The sequence below is a fragment of the Heterodontus francisci genome, chromosome 16 (genome assembly GCF_036365525.1).
Source record: "Heterodontus francisci isolate sHetFra1 chromosome 16, sHetFra1.hap1, whole genome shotgun sequence".
Taxonomy (NCBI): domain Eukaryota; kingdom Metazoa; phylum Chordata; class Chondrichthyes; order Heterodontiformes; family Heterodontidae; genus Heterodontus; species Heterodontus francisci.
The window spans coordinates 19,670,758-19,688,800 of NC_090386.1; the positions used below are offsets into that span (position 1 = coordinate 19,670,758).

Here is an 18,043-nt window from a genome sequence, read left to right on the forward strand (position 1 = left end):
CAGTTTCTAAATGTCACATGACCCATGTCAAATGCTCAAATTTGAAAATTACCACTGCTGGGGTTGCTTGATAAGCAGTTGGCACAGAATGCACCAACCCTGGTTACACACTATCACTGGCTACTGGAGCCCATCATCCAGCCTTCAAACACTGAGCCAGTCTCCAAGCTCCAGGTTAATAGCAGCCATTGGGTTACACTGCACTTTCTGTCACACAAATCTTCACTTGCAGGCTCTGCAAAGCTCCGTCCAAACTCCTAGTTACTTTTAAATCTCCAAGTCCCTCACCGCTAGCAGGAACTACTTATTATGATTCCTGCTTCAGGCTCAATTACAATTGTTCCCTTGAGTTGTCGCACTAACAGCTGATACCCGGTCCCAGAAGTGCCTTAGAGAGCAGATTCCATTGCCTCTGTCAGTGCCCAGTGACACCAGGCATTGCTGCCAGTCAGGAGAGACAAGCAAGGCACAGCTTAGCATTGGTGCTGAGGCTGCAGCACTTCCACCTTGCTGAACGTTCCTGAAGCACTGAGCCTCAGTACCTGTAAGAGGCTCCAGCGTTCCCCCAGTGAAACAGACCGGTGTTGTGTGTGGCACTACAGACTGCCTCAGCTGTTCACTGCTCCCAGCACAGGTTCAGAGAGATTCACCCTGAGTTCCACATCTCTCAGTGTGTTTCTGCAAATTATCGAGAAATGATGAACAATCTGTGAGGTACAAAGTCCCAGCTTACTCTGCGAGCCAGGAACTGTGTCTGTGAATCTCCTCAACTAGCTTGAAGTAGAGGTGACAGGACTAAGCAATGAACAACTCCAAACACAGTGTGTGCGGATCCCGGCTGTCCCTCATCCCTTCTCATGCCCTCAGCTGCCTCCGCTCCTATCTCCTGTCTCAGCTGAGCGAGCCTGGCTGGGGGGCTGAGATGTTGAACGAGTGCAGGCAGACTCAAAAATCACTGAATACACTGGGTGCTTCTCACCACAACATGGCACTGTCTCTAGGAGGGACTTCAGACTCTGTGTGTCTCCGACAGCAACTTCAGGACATCAGGAGGACAGTACACCAGCAGAGTGCAGGTACCGAGAATAAATGACTTGGTTAGTTGGTACCAGAGTGGGGAAAATGGCAGTGAGGTGTGATTCAAGCCTTTTGCAATATCGAATGTCTCACACAGGCCTCACCATTACTCTTCCTTTAGCACAGGAACAAATCTCATTCCATTCTCTCAGGCTATAACATAGTTACTGTTATGGTATAATCGGCAGTAGGAAGTTGTGTGAGGTGGAGGGCAGGAGAGTGAATTGTTCATATGAAGAGCAGAATTTATCTGATATCGAGAGAAGTGCCCTGACTCTGCCGTGCTCCCTGTCAGCTGCGCATATTCGTGCAGTCAGCAGACAAACTGAGGGAAGCATTGATATCAGCAACTCCTTCACAAAGGGTGCAGTCTCTCACTGGGTACAGCACTGGTGGGTACAGTTTTGCACTGGGCTACAGTACCGGTGGGTACAGCACCTCACTGGGGTAGAATACTGGTGGGTACAATCTCGCACTGGGGTACAGAACTGGTGGATACAATCTCTCATTGGGGATTGGTGGGTGCAATCTCTCACTAGAGTACAGTAATAGTGGGTACAGTCTCTCATTGGGGACAGTACTGGTGGGTACAGTCTCTCATTGGGCTACAGTACTGCTGGGTACAGTCACTCACTGAGATATGGCACTGGTGGGTTCGGGCTCCCACTGGGTACAGTACTAGTGAGTACAGTCTCTCACTGGGGTTCAGTACTGGTGGGAACAATCTTGCACTGGGGTACAGTACTGGGAGGGTAAAGCCTCTCATTCGGTTGGTACTGGCAGGTACAGTCACTCACTGGGGTTCAGTACTGGTGAGTACAGGCTCTCATCGGGGTTCAGTACTGGTGGATACAGGCTCTCATCAGGGTTCAGTACTGGTGGGTACAGGTTCTCATCGGAGTTCAGTACTGGTGGGTACAGGTTCTCATCGGGGTTCAGTACTGGTGGGTTCAGTCACTCAGTGAGATACAGCACTGGTGGGTACAGTCTCTCATCGGGGTTCAGTACTGGCGGGTACAGGCTCTCATCGGGGTTCAGTACTGGTGGCTACAGGCTCTCATCGGGGTTCAGTACCAGTGGGTACAGTCTCTCATTGGGGACCGTACTGGTGGGTACAATGATATTGTATGGGTGGGTACAGTCTATCACTGGGGTATAATTGCTCTGGAGAGAGTACAGAGGAGATTTACAAGAATGTTGCCAGGACTTGAAAATTGCAGCTATGAGGAAAGATTGGATTGGCTAGGGTTGTTTTCCTTAAAACAGAGGAGGCTGAGGGGTGACTTAATGGAGTTATACAAAATTATGAGGGGCCTAGATAGACAGGAAGGACTTGTTTCCCCTAGTGGAGAGTTCAATTACCGGGGGCACAGATTTAAGGTGATTGGTAGAAGGATTAGAGGGGACATGAGGAAAAACATTTTCACCCAGAGGGTGGTGGGTGTCTGGAATTCACTGCCAGGAATGGTGGTGGAGGCAGAAACCCTCAATTCATTTAAAAGGTACCTGGACATGCACCTGAAGTGCTGTAACTTGTAAGGCTATGGACCAGGTGCTGGAAGATGGGATTAGATTGGGCGACTAGTTTTTTTTCAGCTGGCACGGATGCGACGGGCTGAATGGCCCCCTTCTGTGCCATAATTTTTCTATGGTTCTATGGGTACAGTACTGGTAGTTGCAGTCTTTCACTGGGGGTACAGTCCCTTCCTGGGATGAGGTACTGCTGGCTAGAGTGTCACATTGGAGTATAGTACTGGTGTGTACAGTCTCTCACTGGGATACCATACTGGTGGGTACAATCTCCCACTGGAGTATAGTACAGGTGTGTACAGTCTCTCACTGGGGTACGCTACTCATGGGTACAGTCTCTCACTGCGGTACAGTACTGCTGGGTACAGTCTCCCACTGGGGTACAGTACTGTTGGGTACAGTCTCTCATTGGGGTACAGCACTGGTGGGTACAGTATCTGATGGGTACAGGACTGGGTGTAGAGTATCTCACTGGGATACCATACTGGTGGGTACAGTATCTCACTGGGGTACAGTGCCACACTGGGGTACAGAACTGGTGGGGACAGTGTCTCACTGGGGTACAGTACTGGTGGGTACAGTGTCTCGCTGGGGTACAGTACTGGTGGGTACTGTGTCTCGCTTTGGTGCAGTACTGGTGGGTACAGTGTCTCACTGGGGTACAGTACTGGTGGGTACTGTGTCTCATGGGGGTACAGTACTGGTGGGTACAGTGTCTCACTGGGGTACGGTACTGATGGGGACAGTGTCTCACTGGGGTACTGTCACCATCACACTCTCTAATTGTATTCCCAATCCCACCATCTCACTTTCTAATTGTAATCACAATCCCGCCATCTTGCTCTCGAAAAGCCCAATCCCAACATCTCACTCTCTGTAATCCCAATCCCACTATCTCATTCTCTAACTGTATTTCCAATCCAACCACAACAGGTAATAACAGCAATCCAAGTCCCACCATCTCACTCTCAAACTGTAATCCCACTCCCAGCATCCCACTCTCTCACTCGATTCACAATCCAAACTTCTGACTCTCGAACTGTAATCCCAATCCCACCATTCCACATTATAACTTTATTCCCAGTCCCACCATTTCGCTCTCTAACTATATATCAAATCTGATCACCTCACTCTATAACTGTAATCCCAATCCCAACATCAAACTCTGTATCTGTAATAAAAAATCCCACCCTCTCACTGTCTAACTGTATTCCTAATCCAATATCTTGCTCTATAATTGTATTCCCAAACTGACCATTTTACTGTAATTATATTCCCAATCTCACCATATGACTCACTAACTGTAATCCGAATCCGACCATCTAACTCTAACAGCAATCCCAATCACACAATCCAAAGCTCTAACTGTATTCCCGATCCCAAAATCTTGCTCTCTGACTGTATCCCAATCACAACATCTCACTCCCTCACTGTAAACAAAGTCCCACCATCTTTCTTTCTAACTGTATTCCCAATCCAACATCTTGCTCTCTAACTGTATTCCCAATCCAACATCTTGCTGTATAACTGTATTCCCAATCCAACCACAACAGGTAATAACTCTAAGTATATCCCAATCACAACATCTCACTCTCTAAATGTATTCCCAATTATACCATCCCACTCTCTCACTGTAATCCCAATCTCTAACTATATTCCAAATCCCACCATCTCACTCCCTAACCGTAATCCCAACCCCACCATCTCACTCTCTAACTGTATTCTCAATCCCACCAGATAGCTCTGTAACTATATTCCCAATCCCAACATCTCACTAACTATATTCCCAACCCCACCATCTCACTCTCTAACTGTATTCGCAATCCCACCATTTCAATCTCTAACTGTAATCCCTATCTCACCATCTCACTTGCTAACTGTATTCCCAATCTCTCCATCTCATACTCCAAATTTAATTCCAATCCCACCATCTCACTCTCTAACTGTATTCCCAATTCCACCATGTAACTCTGTAACTATATTCCCAATCCCAACATCTCAAATGCATGGGATCCAGCAAATTGGATACAAAATTGGCTTGGTGATAGGAGGCAGAGGGTGGTAGTGAAGAGTTGTTTTTCAGATTGGAGGCCGGTGACCAGTTGTGTGACGTAGGGATCAGTGCTGGGCCCTCTTGTTTGTCATATATATTAATGACTTGGATTTGAATGTAAGGGGCATGATCAGTAAGTTTGCAGATGACACCAAAAATGGTGGTATAGTGGACAGTGAAGAAGGTTGTCTAAGGTTACAACAGAATATAGATCAACTGGGAAAGTGGGCAAGGGATTGGCAAATGGAATTTAACGCAGGCAAGTGTGAAGTGATGCATTTTGGGATGTTAAACCAGGGCAGGACATATACAGTGAATGGCAGGGCCCTGGGGAGTGTTGCTGAGCAGAGAGACCTTGGGGTGCAAGTACATAGTTCCCTGAAAGTGGCAACACAGGTAGACAGGGTGGTGAAGAAAGCGTATGGCATGCTTGCCTTCATCGGCCGAGGCATTGAGTACAAGAGTTGGGACGTCATGTTACAGTTGTACATAACGTTGGTTAGGCCGCATTTGGAGTACTGTGTGCAGTTCTGGTTGCCGCACTACAGGAAAGATGTGATTAAGCTAGAGAGGATGCAGAAAAGATTCACAAGGATGTTTCCTGGTTTGGAGGTCTTGAGTTATAAAGAGAGATTGGATAGGCTGGGTCTGTTTTCCATGGAGCGAAGGAGGCTGAGAGGGGACATGATGGAGGTATATAAAATCATGAGAGGCATAGAAAGGGTAGATAGCCAGAGTCTGTTCCCCATGGTAGGGGTGAGTAAAACTAGAGGGCATAGATTTAAGGTGAGAGGGAGGAGGTTTAAAGAATAGTGGGTATCTGGAATGAGCTGCCTGAGGAGGTGGTGGAGGCAGGAACAGTAGCAACATTTAAGAGGCATCTGGACAGGTACTTGAATGAGCAAGGCATAGAGGGATATGGAATTAATGCAGGCAGGTGGGATTAGTATAGATAGGCATTATGGTCGGCGTGGACACGGTGGGCCGAAGGGCCTGTTTCTATGCTGTACGACTCTATCTCACTCTCTATCTGTAATCCCAATCCCACCATCCCACACTCTAACTATGTTCCCAATCGGGCCAGCACACTCTCGAACAATATTCCCAACCCACCATCTCGCTCTCTAACCGTATTCCCAATCCCAATATCTCTCTCTAACTGTAATCCCAATCCTACCCTCTCGCTCTCTAACAGTATTCCCAATCCCAACATCTCACTAACTATATTCCTAATCCCACCATCTCGCTCTCTAACAGTATTCCAAATATGACCATCTCACTCTATAACTATAATCGCAATCCAAACATCTCACTCTCTAATTGTATTCCCATTCCCACCAACTCACCCTTTCATTGTAATCCGAATTCCACCATCTCGCTTTCTAACTGTATTCCTGATCCCAAATTCTCACTCTTTAACTATAATCCCAATCCCACCATCTCAATCTCTAACTAATTTCACAATCCCAACATGCCACTCTCTAACTGTATTCCCAATACCACCCTCTCAATAACTATATTTCCAATCCCAGCATCTCACCCTCTAACTGTAATCTCAATCCCACCATCCTACTCCCTAGCTGTAATTCCAATCCCAACATCTCACTCTCTAAATTATTCCAAATCCACCATCTCGCTCTCTAACTATATTCCCAATCCCAGCATCTCAATATCTAACTATATTCCTCATTGCAACATCTCACTGACTAACTGCAATCCCAATATTTCACTCTCTAACTGTATTCCCCTTCGCACCATGAATCTCGAATTTAATCCCAATTCCACCATTTTGCTCTCTAACTATATTCCCAATCACATCATCTCACTCCTGAATGATATTTCCTATCCCACCATCTCACTCTCCAACTGTATTCCCAATCACAACATCCCATTCTCTAACTGTAATTTCAATCCCACTGTCTCAACCGCTAATGGAATTCCCAATGCCAACATCATGCTCTCTAACTGTATTCCCAATCTCGCCATCTCACTCTTTAACTGTAATATCATTCCCACCACGTCACTCCCTAACTATATTCCTCATTGCACCATCTCACTTTCTAACAGTAATCCCAATCTCACCATCTCGCTCTCTAACTGTATTCCCAATCTCGCCATCTCACTCTTTAACTGTAATATCATTCCCACCACGTCACTCCCTAACTATATTCCTCATTGCACCATCTCACTTTCTAACAGTAATCCCAATCTCACCATCTCGCTCTCTAACTGTATTCCCAATCTCGCCATCTCACTCTTTAACTGTAATATCATTCCCACCACGTCACTCCCTAACTATATTCCTCATTGCACCATCTCACTTTCTAACAGTAATCCCAATCTCACCATCTTGCTCTCTAACTGTATTCCCAATCCCATTATTTCGTTCTGTATCTCTAATTCCGGTCCTAACACATCATCTGCTGTTATTCCCATCGCGCTCTCTTGGATCTGGTGTCAGCCATGGTTCAAGTGGTATCACTCTTACCGCTGAGTGATATATTTGTGGAGTCATTCTCATCTCGGGGGACTTGAACCCATAATCCAGGCTGCTTCTCACTTTCATTACAAGCTGTGCATCACTGCTGAAGGTATTGTTTCCTTTGACTGTAATGAGCTTTGTGATGTCCCTAACTTGTAAACAGTGCTATACAAATGCATATTCTTTCTCTTTCCTGAGATGAGCATGGAAATGCACTGATGGTACTGAAGCCAATTGGAAAATGAAATACTTCCACAGATGTTAGCAGTGGCATCAGTTTTGAACTGATGTCCTCCTCTGGTCTGGGATGCTGCATGTTTGGGTTGGATTTTCTGTCAGTGTGACCCATGGTTTAAATATCAGTTGATAACCAGGGCTTCTGTCTTTCCCATGTGCAGTGATTGGGACCAAGCTGATGTTTTTACTGAGCAGTACTCGGAGCCTGAGGCCTGAGGAGCGAGTGGAACTGGAACGAGTGTGCATGCTCTTTGCCTCACGTATGGAACTTTTCCAGAGAGATCTCCGCCAGGTGCACCGTCTCAGCCTACTGTTCCCCCTGGATGTTCCTGACAAGTTTCTGACCAACACTGGGGTGATGTGTGACTCTTCTGGGCCCAGCAGTGACCAGGATGCAGAGAGCGGTGAGAAGGCAGACACCACAGAGCTGGGTTTGGACGCACTTATATTGGAAGTTGGAAGAATTCTGCGTGAGGTGGAGCTGAAGGTCCAGGCTCCTGTCTGGAGCTCGGAGGCCACCACAGAGCCTTGGACGGAAGTGAACTCTGTCGATGGGTGTGGTACTGACTCGCCTGATGTGTTGACTGAAGAGGAAGGCAGTAGCTGTAGCTGCAGAGGATGCTGCATCATCTCATAGTCTAGTCATGGCAGCACCCACTGGGCTCCATAGCATTGTGTATGAGCAGCAAGCCCCATACCTAACCTTTGACCTCCTGTTACCAATAGTCCCTTTGCTCTCAGCAGAAACTAAACGCGTGATGGATTTATACCAATTGCTGATACTTCCACGTTTTAAGATCAATGTATAAATTATACAGACAGGTGAGAAATGATAGGGATGGTTCCCCTTTTCCACCTCTCGACTGACTGAAGACAGTGTCCTTTAAAAAAAGATGTTTTTTTAACCCGAGTGCTTTAATGATCAAAAACAGACAAATGACAGGTTTTCTCATAAGCTTAAAAGAAAGATAAATGTTTATTATACAACACCTGAAATATGCGCAACAACACCCACTCTCACACTCATACAGATACACACAAACTCAAGAAAAGGTAGAGATTATAAAGATAACATGATTTGCAAGAAGTTCTCTGTTAAAGTTGCTTTTCCCCGAACTGAAGACTTGAACCGGTACAGGCCTGTAATCTTTTCCCTTGTACACTAAAGAAAGACTTGGAAGGTTCAGGAAGATGGATGTGCTGTTGCAGACTGCTCTTCCTTCCGGTCAAAGGTGAGGTCCTGGTCTGATTTCTCAGGTAGGGAGTTCAAGGCCAACTTCAGTCACTGCCTGCACGTAGTTCAAAGCAGGTAAACTTAGGAAATGTCCTTCTCTGCGATGGCATAGATGATCTCCCTTTCTCTGACCAGAATATACCTTTATTAAAGCTTATTATCAGAAACCTAGTTTCAATCATGTGACCATAGTTTCTCTTCCCAGTGTCTTCATAAATGGAGTCCGCGTGTCATTCATCCTCATCTCACCTTGATAAAGTAGGGCTTTTCGCACCCATTCTTTGGAATTTGAGTTTGGAGTCCAGTTGGAGAGAAGCAGCCATTACTACACAAATGGTCATTTACGTTTTAATGATTTTTCAGGGATGTGCCCAGAAAGGTCATTTGGATTTTAATAACTTCACCAAGATTTGTCCTGACATGAAAATTAGCTCAGGGTTCTTGTAGTTTGATGTGGATTGGTGGGAAAGGAAAGGTCACTTGACCTCTCCATTTTGTTTTACAAGAAAAGTGTCTGTTTCAGGTTTATTTTGTAAATTCATAAGTCCGGATTGCATGGGTGTGACAATTAAAATCAACATTTTACAGGGTGGGTGCAGCTCCTGAGCCTTAATATCTGTAATATAGACTAATATTTTTAGGAAAATACCATATGTAGATTTCTTGAATTCTGCCAAATTCTTTCAATGATGCATTTGTTTTAGGCTTTAGCTCCCCTGTCCTGCCAGTTGCTCCATTGGCTATTTTAGCTCAATTGCAGCATCACAGTCAGACCTCTTTCTGCAAGGTCCATGTCAGCGGTGGCTCAGTGGGTAGCAATCTCACCCGAGTCAGAAGGTGTGGATTCAAACCCCACTTCTCAAACTTGGGCAAAAAATCTAGGCTGAGACTCCCTAGTAGTAGTGAGGGAGTGCTGCACTGTCGGAGGTGCCAAGCTTTTGGATCAGACATTAAACCAAGACTCTGTCTGCCCTGTCAGATGGATGTAAAAGATCCCATGACACTCTTCAAAACGTTTTGTTGTGATCTGGTATGAATTGCATAAATGGGCAGTGGAAGCAAATTCAATAGTAACTTTCAAAAGGGAATTGGCTAAATACTTGAAAAGGAAACATTTACAGGGGCATGGGGAAAAAAACAGAGTGTGGAACGAATTGGATAGCTCTTTCAAAGAGCTGACACAGAGACAATGGGCTGAGTGGCCTTTTTCTGTGGAATGAATGTGATAGACACAAAAAGTCATTACCATGGGCTTTGTCAACCTCAGTCATTCACCATTAGATTCTAAAGTTAATGTAAAATGCAATCACTAACGTTTTGCAGCCAGTGGAAGGAGGTGATAGTTTATGACACCAATAGTTAAGGATCAGCACTTGGATTGTAAGACTTTCAGTGTCAGCCTTTCCTAGACACAACCCCTTGGAGTCCAGCTCCAACATGTTACACACAATCCTTGGCTATCGCTGGCTATCCTGCCATGATAGAAACATAGAACATTACAACACAGGAAGAGTCCACTCATCCCACTAAGCCTGGCTATGGGCTGGCTCTCCAAATGGCCCGTTAACTTAGACCTTGAAGACTAAATGAATCAGACACTAAATATGTGTACCTTTCTGGAATTTTTTAACCATTGTTCCATGTAAAGGATTTTGAAAAAGAGTTGCTTTTAAACACACAAATTGTAATTTTGACTCTTATTCGCACAGATGCTGACGAACTTGTCTTCAGCATTGCTGTTTTTGTTTCCGATTTCCAGCAGCTGTAGTGTTTTGCATTTTTAATTAGCAACATTTAGATGTGTTTTAAAGCATAGTGCATTCAGGTAGGTTTTTAAAAAAAGCACCGAGACAATAGGTGGTTAAATTCTAAAGAATTAATCTGTACCCGTCAGTCAGGTCCAATCAGAGGCCCGAGGACATTAGGGTATTGGGGGGGTAGTTAAGAGTAAATTTAATGAAGTCAACTAAAAGAGTTCACTGATAGGGTGAAGCGTGCTCATAATGTTGTACTATTGTGTGAAAACACGTTGTAGTGATTGAACTGTCATTATGTTCACTCACAGTGAAATAAAGCACTTTATCAGTTCATATCTGGCTACATCACACCAGGTGTTTGCTCAGAGCAAAGCAACAGAACAACTTTTATATAGTACCTTTAACTGAATAAAATGTCCCTAGGCACTTCAAGGAGTTATTAGGGCAGATGGTCACAATTAGAGGAGTGGAGATCTCTCGGAGGGTAATGGGGCTGGAGGAGATTATAGAAATAGGGAGGGGTAAGAACATGGAGGGATTTAAAATTGAGGCGTTTCTTAACTGGGAGCCAATGTAGGTCAGTGCCCTCAGGGGTGATGGGTGAATAGGACTTGCAAGTTAAGACACAAGTTTTGGATGACCTCAATTTTAGGGCAACAGAATACCGTGGCTACAAGAGCAGGTCAGAGACTGGGAATTCTGTGGTCAGTAACCCACCTCCTGACTCCCCAAAGCCTGTCCACCATCTACGAGGTACAAGTCAGGAGTGTGATGGAATACTCTCCACTTGCCTGGATGGGTGCAGCTTCAACAATACTGAAGAAGCTCGACACCATCCAGGACAAAGCAGCCCACTTGATTGGCACCCCATCCACAAACATTCACTCCCTCCACCACCAACGCACAGTGGCAGCAGTGTGTACCATCTACAAGATGCACTGCAGCAATGCACCATCCAGTTCAGAATACAATAGGTGTTTAGTGTAACACTACAGTATTCGTACAGGAACACAATTAACTATAAGGAGCTCAAACCTCTTATGGGAGTGATGAACACCACTGCAAATGAGAGAATAACCCAGAATCTACATTTTCCGTGAACTGTACTCAGCCTGTGATCACTATGGATTGACCTTCCGCTCAACCTACATTGGTCCTGCGCTCAGCCTGTATGTACCCTCCACTCGCCCTGTGCTCAGCCTGTATGTACCCTCCACTCGCCCCGTGCTCAGCTTGTATTTACCCTCCAATCGCCCTGTGCTCAGCCTGTATGTACCCCTCCACTCACCGTGCTCAGCTTGTATTTACCCTCCACTCGCCCTGTGCTCAGCTTGTATTTACCCTCCAATCGCCCTGTGCTCAGCCTGTATTTACCCTCCGCTCGCCCTGTATTTACCCTCCGCTCACCGTGCTCAGTTTGTATTTACCCTGCATTTGCCCTCTGCTCACCGTGCTCAGCCTGTATTTACCTTCCGCTCGCCCTGCGCTCAGCCTGTATTTACCCTCCGCTCACCCTGTATTTGCCCTCCGCTCAGCTTGTATTTACCCTCCGCTCGCCCTGCGCTCAGCCTGTATTTACCCTTCACTCGCCCTGCGCTCAGCCTGTATTTACCCTTCACTCGCCCTGCGCTCAGCCTGTATGTACCCTCCACTCGCCCCGTGCTCAGCTTGTATTTACCCTCCAATCGCCCTGTGCTCAGCCTGTATGTACCCCTCCACTCACCGTGCTCAGCTTGTATTTACCCTCCACTCGCCCTGTGCTCAGCTTGTATTTACCCTCCAATCGCCCTGTGCTCAGCCTGTATTTACCCTCCGCTCGCCCTGTATTTACCCTCCGCTCACCGTGCTCAGTTTGTATTTACCCTGCATTTGCCCTCTGCTCACCGTGCTCAGCCTGTATTTACCTTCCGCTCGCCCTGCGCTCAGCCTGTATTTACCCTCCGCTCACCCTGTATTTACCCTGTATTTGCCCTCCGCTCAGCTTGTATTTACCCTCCGCTCGCCCTGCGCTCAGCCTGTATTTACCCTTCACTCGCCCTGCGCTCAGCCTGTATTTACCCTTCACTCGCCCTGCGCTCAGCCTGTATTTACCCTTCACTCGCCCTGCGCTCAGCCTGTATTTACCCTCCACTCGCCCTGCGCTCAGCCTGTATTTACCCTCCACTCGCCCTGCGCTCATCCAGTATTTACCCTCCGCTCGCCCTGCGCTCAACTCGTCCTGCACTTGGGCAGTCTTCAATTTTCAGTCCACAAAGCAGACATGTGTCACTCTGGATTTTACAGGTTGTAAAAGTCTGTAGTTTGGGGAAGCACAGGTAGGTGAACAGTCTGTGTTTGTAGACTGACCGCGTTTTTAGGCTAGCACAGGCAGGGTGATCAGTGATTATTGAAACAGGAAGGGTGCAGGGAGATATACCTAGCATCGCACCATGTTGCCACTGATCATTGTTCCATTTTTGTGTTGTAACATGGGCTCACCAATCGCACAGACAAGATCAGTGAATCGAAAAGCTAGGTTCTTTTATTGAAGGTACTAACTTACACAGCAATGCTGGAAAGGTGCTTGCTGTTGCTTTAGCTGTAAGTGCTTAGAGGTCACAAAGGTCTGTGCATCACATCCTGTTTTGGTGATCGACAGACATTTCAAAAACACCCCTTAAACCAATACAACAGTCACTGCCTGCTGTCGGACTGGCCAGTGCTAACAAGGCCTCCAGCACTATAAGAGCACACTTATTTACAGCTGAAAGATGCACCAGGAGTCAAGCAGGAGAGTCCTCCTGAACAAAGGCACCATTTATTGAACCAAAGGCCTGTTTGCCCTCTGAGGCAGACATAGAAGATCCCAGGCATCATGTTAAAGATTAAGGAATTTATCCCATGAATAACAGACGATCAGGTCATTTATCTCATTGCTGCTGGTGGGATCTTGCTGTGCACAATTTGGCATTACAAAAACTATATTTTAAAGTACTTCATTGGTCCTGAGGTCATAAAAGTCACTCTTCCTTAAAGGAATGCAATAGCAGGAGACTGTAAACTTGAGGCAAATATGTAGAAACACCCACATCTAAAAGATCCCAAAATCAGAAGCCAAGGAGTTTTAAATGTTTTCTGGCAATTACTGAAATAATAAACAGAACTCAAACTTTTAACAGACTGGTACAAGAACACCACCCTCACTCCCCAAAGGGAAGGAAAACTCTCAGCATTGAATACAAGTCAAAGCGCCTAGTGTAATCTGAGGGAGTAGGGAGGGGAAGAGAAGTGAAGAACCCCAAAAGACAATTAGACAGAATGGGCAAGTCTTGTGTAGCACTCCACTGCCACCTAGTGGTATTACAGATTTGATCTTTTAGGGGCAATTTTAAAAGATACAAAGGACCATTGAATATAAAAGCAAGGAAATGATATTGAAATTGTACAAGACAACTTCTTGCAATTATATAGCACCTTTCAACATAGTAAAACACCCCAAGGCACTTCACAGGACATCAGAAAAAATAAGTTGAGCCATGGAAAATATAAAGTCAGGCAGCCAAAAACTTGCTCAACGAAGTAGATTTTAATGAGGGTCTTAATGAAGAAGGAGCCAGAAGGATTTAGACAGGAAATTCCAGAGCTTAGGAAGGTACAGCCACCAATGGTTGGGGTGCTGAAAATCAGTGATCTGCAAGAGGCCAGAATTGGAGGAGCAGTTTCCAGAGAAGGGAAAGGCGATGCCATGGAGAGATTTTGAACACAAGGATGGGAATTTTAAACTTGAGACTTTGGTGGACTGGGAACCAGTGTAGGTCAGTGAAGACAAAATGATGGGTGAATGGGACTTAGAGCAAGTTAGGATACATTAAGACATTAGTTAGGCCCCAATTGTTGCACTGTGTAGTCTTGAGCAGTATTCGAACCATGGAAAAGGGGCAGTGAAGACCAGGAATGGGAGGGCAGAGTTATGAGGAAAGGGTAAAAAAAAAATGTGACTTCTCACTACAAGAGATTAACTGGGGATCTAAGAGGTGTGCAAAAACTAGGTTGAGTGTAAAGACTGAAAAATTACTTTCATGGGTGAGTGATATATGCTTAACAGTCAACAGAACCAATGGAATTATACAAACACCAACCTCTGAACCATCAGATGACTGTGTCATGCCCAGTAAAGACATAACATATTCCTACTTTTAAAATACACACTTTGTTCAATGTGGAATATTTGAAATTGACATTACCTTTAAAAATAAGTGGGCACCACGCTGCAAAAGATGGCTGAAGGTCAGATGGCCTGGCCTGTGTATTCAAAAATTGCCTCATTGTCTCAAAAGGACAAAAAAGGTGTCATTTACACAAAAGGTGACATCGATTTCTTCGGAGACAAAGGCAGCAGGAAGTAGACACATCATAATCAAATGATACTCATCTAGACATAAATGGATGGCCATGGATTCCACATCCTGGTCCATTGTGTGGTCACACCAGAGGAGAAGACCATATCTCAGGTACCAGTAATGCTAATATGATAAATTGTGACCTTAAAAGGTAACCCGCTGGAGAGAGAGGGAGAGATCACAGCAACATCAGAAAAGGCAGGGTCTGTAGAAAGATCCAACCTAAACAAGAAGCCCTGCAGCTAATTCTACACTTGATGCAGTAGAGAGCTGAAAGTAACTACCACCTCCAGTCTGAAATCTTAACCACCAGAAATCTACAACACCTCAACAAGTTCAAAACTAGAAACAACCCAGGCTTGCATTTTTATGAGACAGCCTGACTTAGAAGATTCACCAGGTTTACTGTAAACCACTAACACCTACCACAGCTTGAACTCTTACATACAAGAGTATGAAGGAGTAGGAGCAGGCTATTCAGCCCCTCGAGCCTGCTCCGCCAATCTATAAGATCATGTTTGATCGATTTGCGGACACAAGTCCACTTTCCTGCCTACCCCAGATACCCTTTGACTCCCTGGTTTGTCAACAATCTGTCTACTTCTGCCTTAAAAACCATTCAATGACCCTGCCTCCACTGCTCTCCGGAAAAGAGTTCCACAGACTCATGCTCCTCTAAGAAAATTTCTCATCGGTCTCAAATGGGAGACCCCTTAGGTTTTAAACTGTGCCCCCTAGTGTTAATCTCTCCCACAGGGGAAACATCCTTTCAACATCCACCTTGTCAAGTCCACTCAGGATCTTTTACGCTTCATCCTTCTAAACTTCAATGAACGCAGACACAACCAGTCCAACCTTTCTGCATAAGATAATCCTCAGCCCAAAAAGCAGTCGAGTGAACCTTCTTAAAATAGAGAGAACAAAACTGTGCAGAATACTCTAGAATAAAAACAAAGTGCTGGAAATACTCAGCAGGTCAGACAGCATCTGTAGAGAGAAGCAGAGTTAACGTTTCAGCGGTGACCTTTTATTAGGTTCTGAAATGTTAACTCTGTTTCTCTCTCTCCCCAGATGCTGCCTGACCTGAGTATTTCCAGCACTTTGTTTTTATTCCAGAGTATTGTGCACAGTTTTGTTCTCTATTTAAAAGGAGTATTTCCAGCATTTTGTTATTTCCGATTTCCAACATCTGCAGTATTTTGCTTTTATCTCTACTTTTATATTCCATACCCCTTGCAATAAATGACAACATTGCATTTGCCTTCTTAATCAGTTGCTGTGCCTGCATACTAACTTGTGTTGTGTACTAAAACACCCAGATCCCTCTGCATTTCAATTCTGCAATCTCTCCATTTACATATGTTGCTTTTCTATGTTTCTGGCCAAAGTGGACAAGTTCACACTTCCCACATTATACTTCATCTGCCAAACCTTTGCCCATTCACAACCCATCTATATCCTTTTGCAGACTCCTTATGTCCTCTTCACAACTTACTCGCCTGCTTATCTTTGTGTCATCAGCACATTTATCAACCAAACATACTGTCCCTACAATCTATATCAATGCCTTTGATGAAGAGTTGAGGCCCCGGCACTGACCCCTGTGACACTCCACTAGTTACATCTTGCCAACCTGAAAATGACCCATTTATGCCTACTGTTTCCTGTTGGCTAACCAATCCTCTATCCATGCTAACATGGGCTCTTAATTTGTTTAGTAACCTTTGATATGGCACCTTGTCAAATGCCTTCTGGAAATCCAAGTACACCACATCCACAGGTACCCCTTTATCCACATTGCTTGTTACTTCCTCAAAGAACTCAAATAAATTAGTTAAATACGATTTCCCTTTCACAGAACCATGTCGCCTCTGCCTGATTGCATTGAGATTTTCAAAATGACCTGCTATAACCAACACTCACTTTACTCACTCTTTTCCTTTTTAAATACCTGTAGAAACTTAATTTTTCTTTATTAGCTAGCTTTCTCTTGTATTATTTTAGTCATTCTTTGCACCCTGCTCACTGGTCAGCTCTAGAATGTGCTGCTCTAAGAAACTATCCTGAAAACACTCCATGAACTCATCTTCCAGGCTCCTTTACCAATCTGTAGATTAAAAATCATTCATGATTATCACCGTACCTTTCTCAAGCCCCCATTATTTCTTCCTGTATACCTTGCCCTACAGTGTGGTTACTGTTAGAGGCTCTATAAAGTACTCCCACAAGTGACATCCTAGCTTTACTATTTCTTGTCTCTACTCAAACTTGTGATTTTTAGAACTCAGGTCACATCTCTCTATTGTACCAATAGCATCCTTAATTAACAGAGCAATCCCTCCACCCTTGAATATTCAGGTCCCAGCCTTTCTCATCTTGTAGCTATGTCTCTGTAATGGCGATCAGATCATACACATTTATTTTTATTTGAGCTATTAATTCATTCGTTTTGTTACGAATGCTGTGCGCAAATACACAGCCTTTAGTTGTCTTTTTACTATTTCCCAACCTCTAGCCCTGCTTGCACACTCAATTTTGTACATTCTGACCCTTCCTGTTATGCTCTGATTATTTCCCTTATTGCTACTTTACTCTCTTGCCTTGTCCTCTCTCTTTAATTCATCATACCCCTCACCCCCACTATTCAGTTTAAAGCCCTCTCTACAGCCCTAGTTATATGATGTGCCAGAATACTGGTCCCAGCACGGTTCAGGTGAAGACCGATGGTACAGCCCCCACTTTCCCCAGTACTGGTGCCTATGCTCCATGAATCAAAACCCATTTCTCCCACACCAATCTTTGAGTCCTGCATTTAACTCTCTAATCTTTTGCTCGTGGCTCAGGTAATAATCCAGAGATCATTATCTTTGAGGTTCTGCTTTTTAAATTTAGCCCCTGACTGCTCATACTCTATGCAGAACCTCTTTCCTAGTCTTATCCATGTCATTGGTACCTATGTGGACCACAACAACTGGATCCTCCCCCTCCCACTGCAAGCTCCTCTCCAACCCTAGCACCGGGCAGGCATCACAGCCTTCTGGACTCTCGCTCTTGGCTGCAGAGAACAGTGTCAATCCCCCTCACTATACTGTCCCCTACTACCATGATATTCCTATTTACTTCTGCCTCGTGAATGGCTTCCTGTACCATGGTCAGTTTGCTTACCCTTTACCTTCTATGTTCTCTTGAGAGTAGCTGTGAAGAGTGAATGCATGCATGAGTGGTGAACATCTCAGGAAATGATTATTGTTCAATAAATAGTTAACCTTCTGTTTTAAACCTACAAGAAAACCT

The 18,043-nt window shown here is 44.9% G+C and overlaps 1 protein-coding gene across 1 annotated transcript; it reads left to right on the forward strand.

Moving 5' to 3' along the window:
• The first annotated feature begins 802 nt into the window (after nt 1-802).
• Nucleotides 803-8,016, forward strand: zgc:109913 (regulator of G-protein signaling 9-binding protein). Its single transcript, XM_068048461.1, has 2 exons — nt 803-1,076; nt 7,541-8,016. Exons 1-2 carry the CDS (start codon nt 803-805, stop codon nt 8,014-8,016), a joined length of 750 nt encoding a protein of 249 aa, XP_067904562.1.
• Nucleotides 8,017-18,043: the final 10,027 nt, after the last annotated feature.

What these genes read in the sequence shown, in the direction of transcription:
- zgc:109913 (XM_068048461.1), top strand. Translation starts at nt 803, where the DNA reads ATGAACAACTCCAAACACAGTGTGTGCGGATCCCGGCTGTCCCTCATC. An exon ending in AGTACACCAGCAGAGTGCAG is followed by an intron (nt 1,077 to 7,540) that starts GTACCGAGAATA and finishes TCCCATGTGCAG; the next exon opens with TGATTGGGACCAAGCTGATG.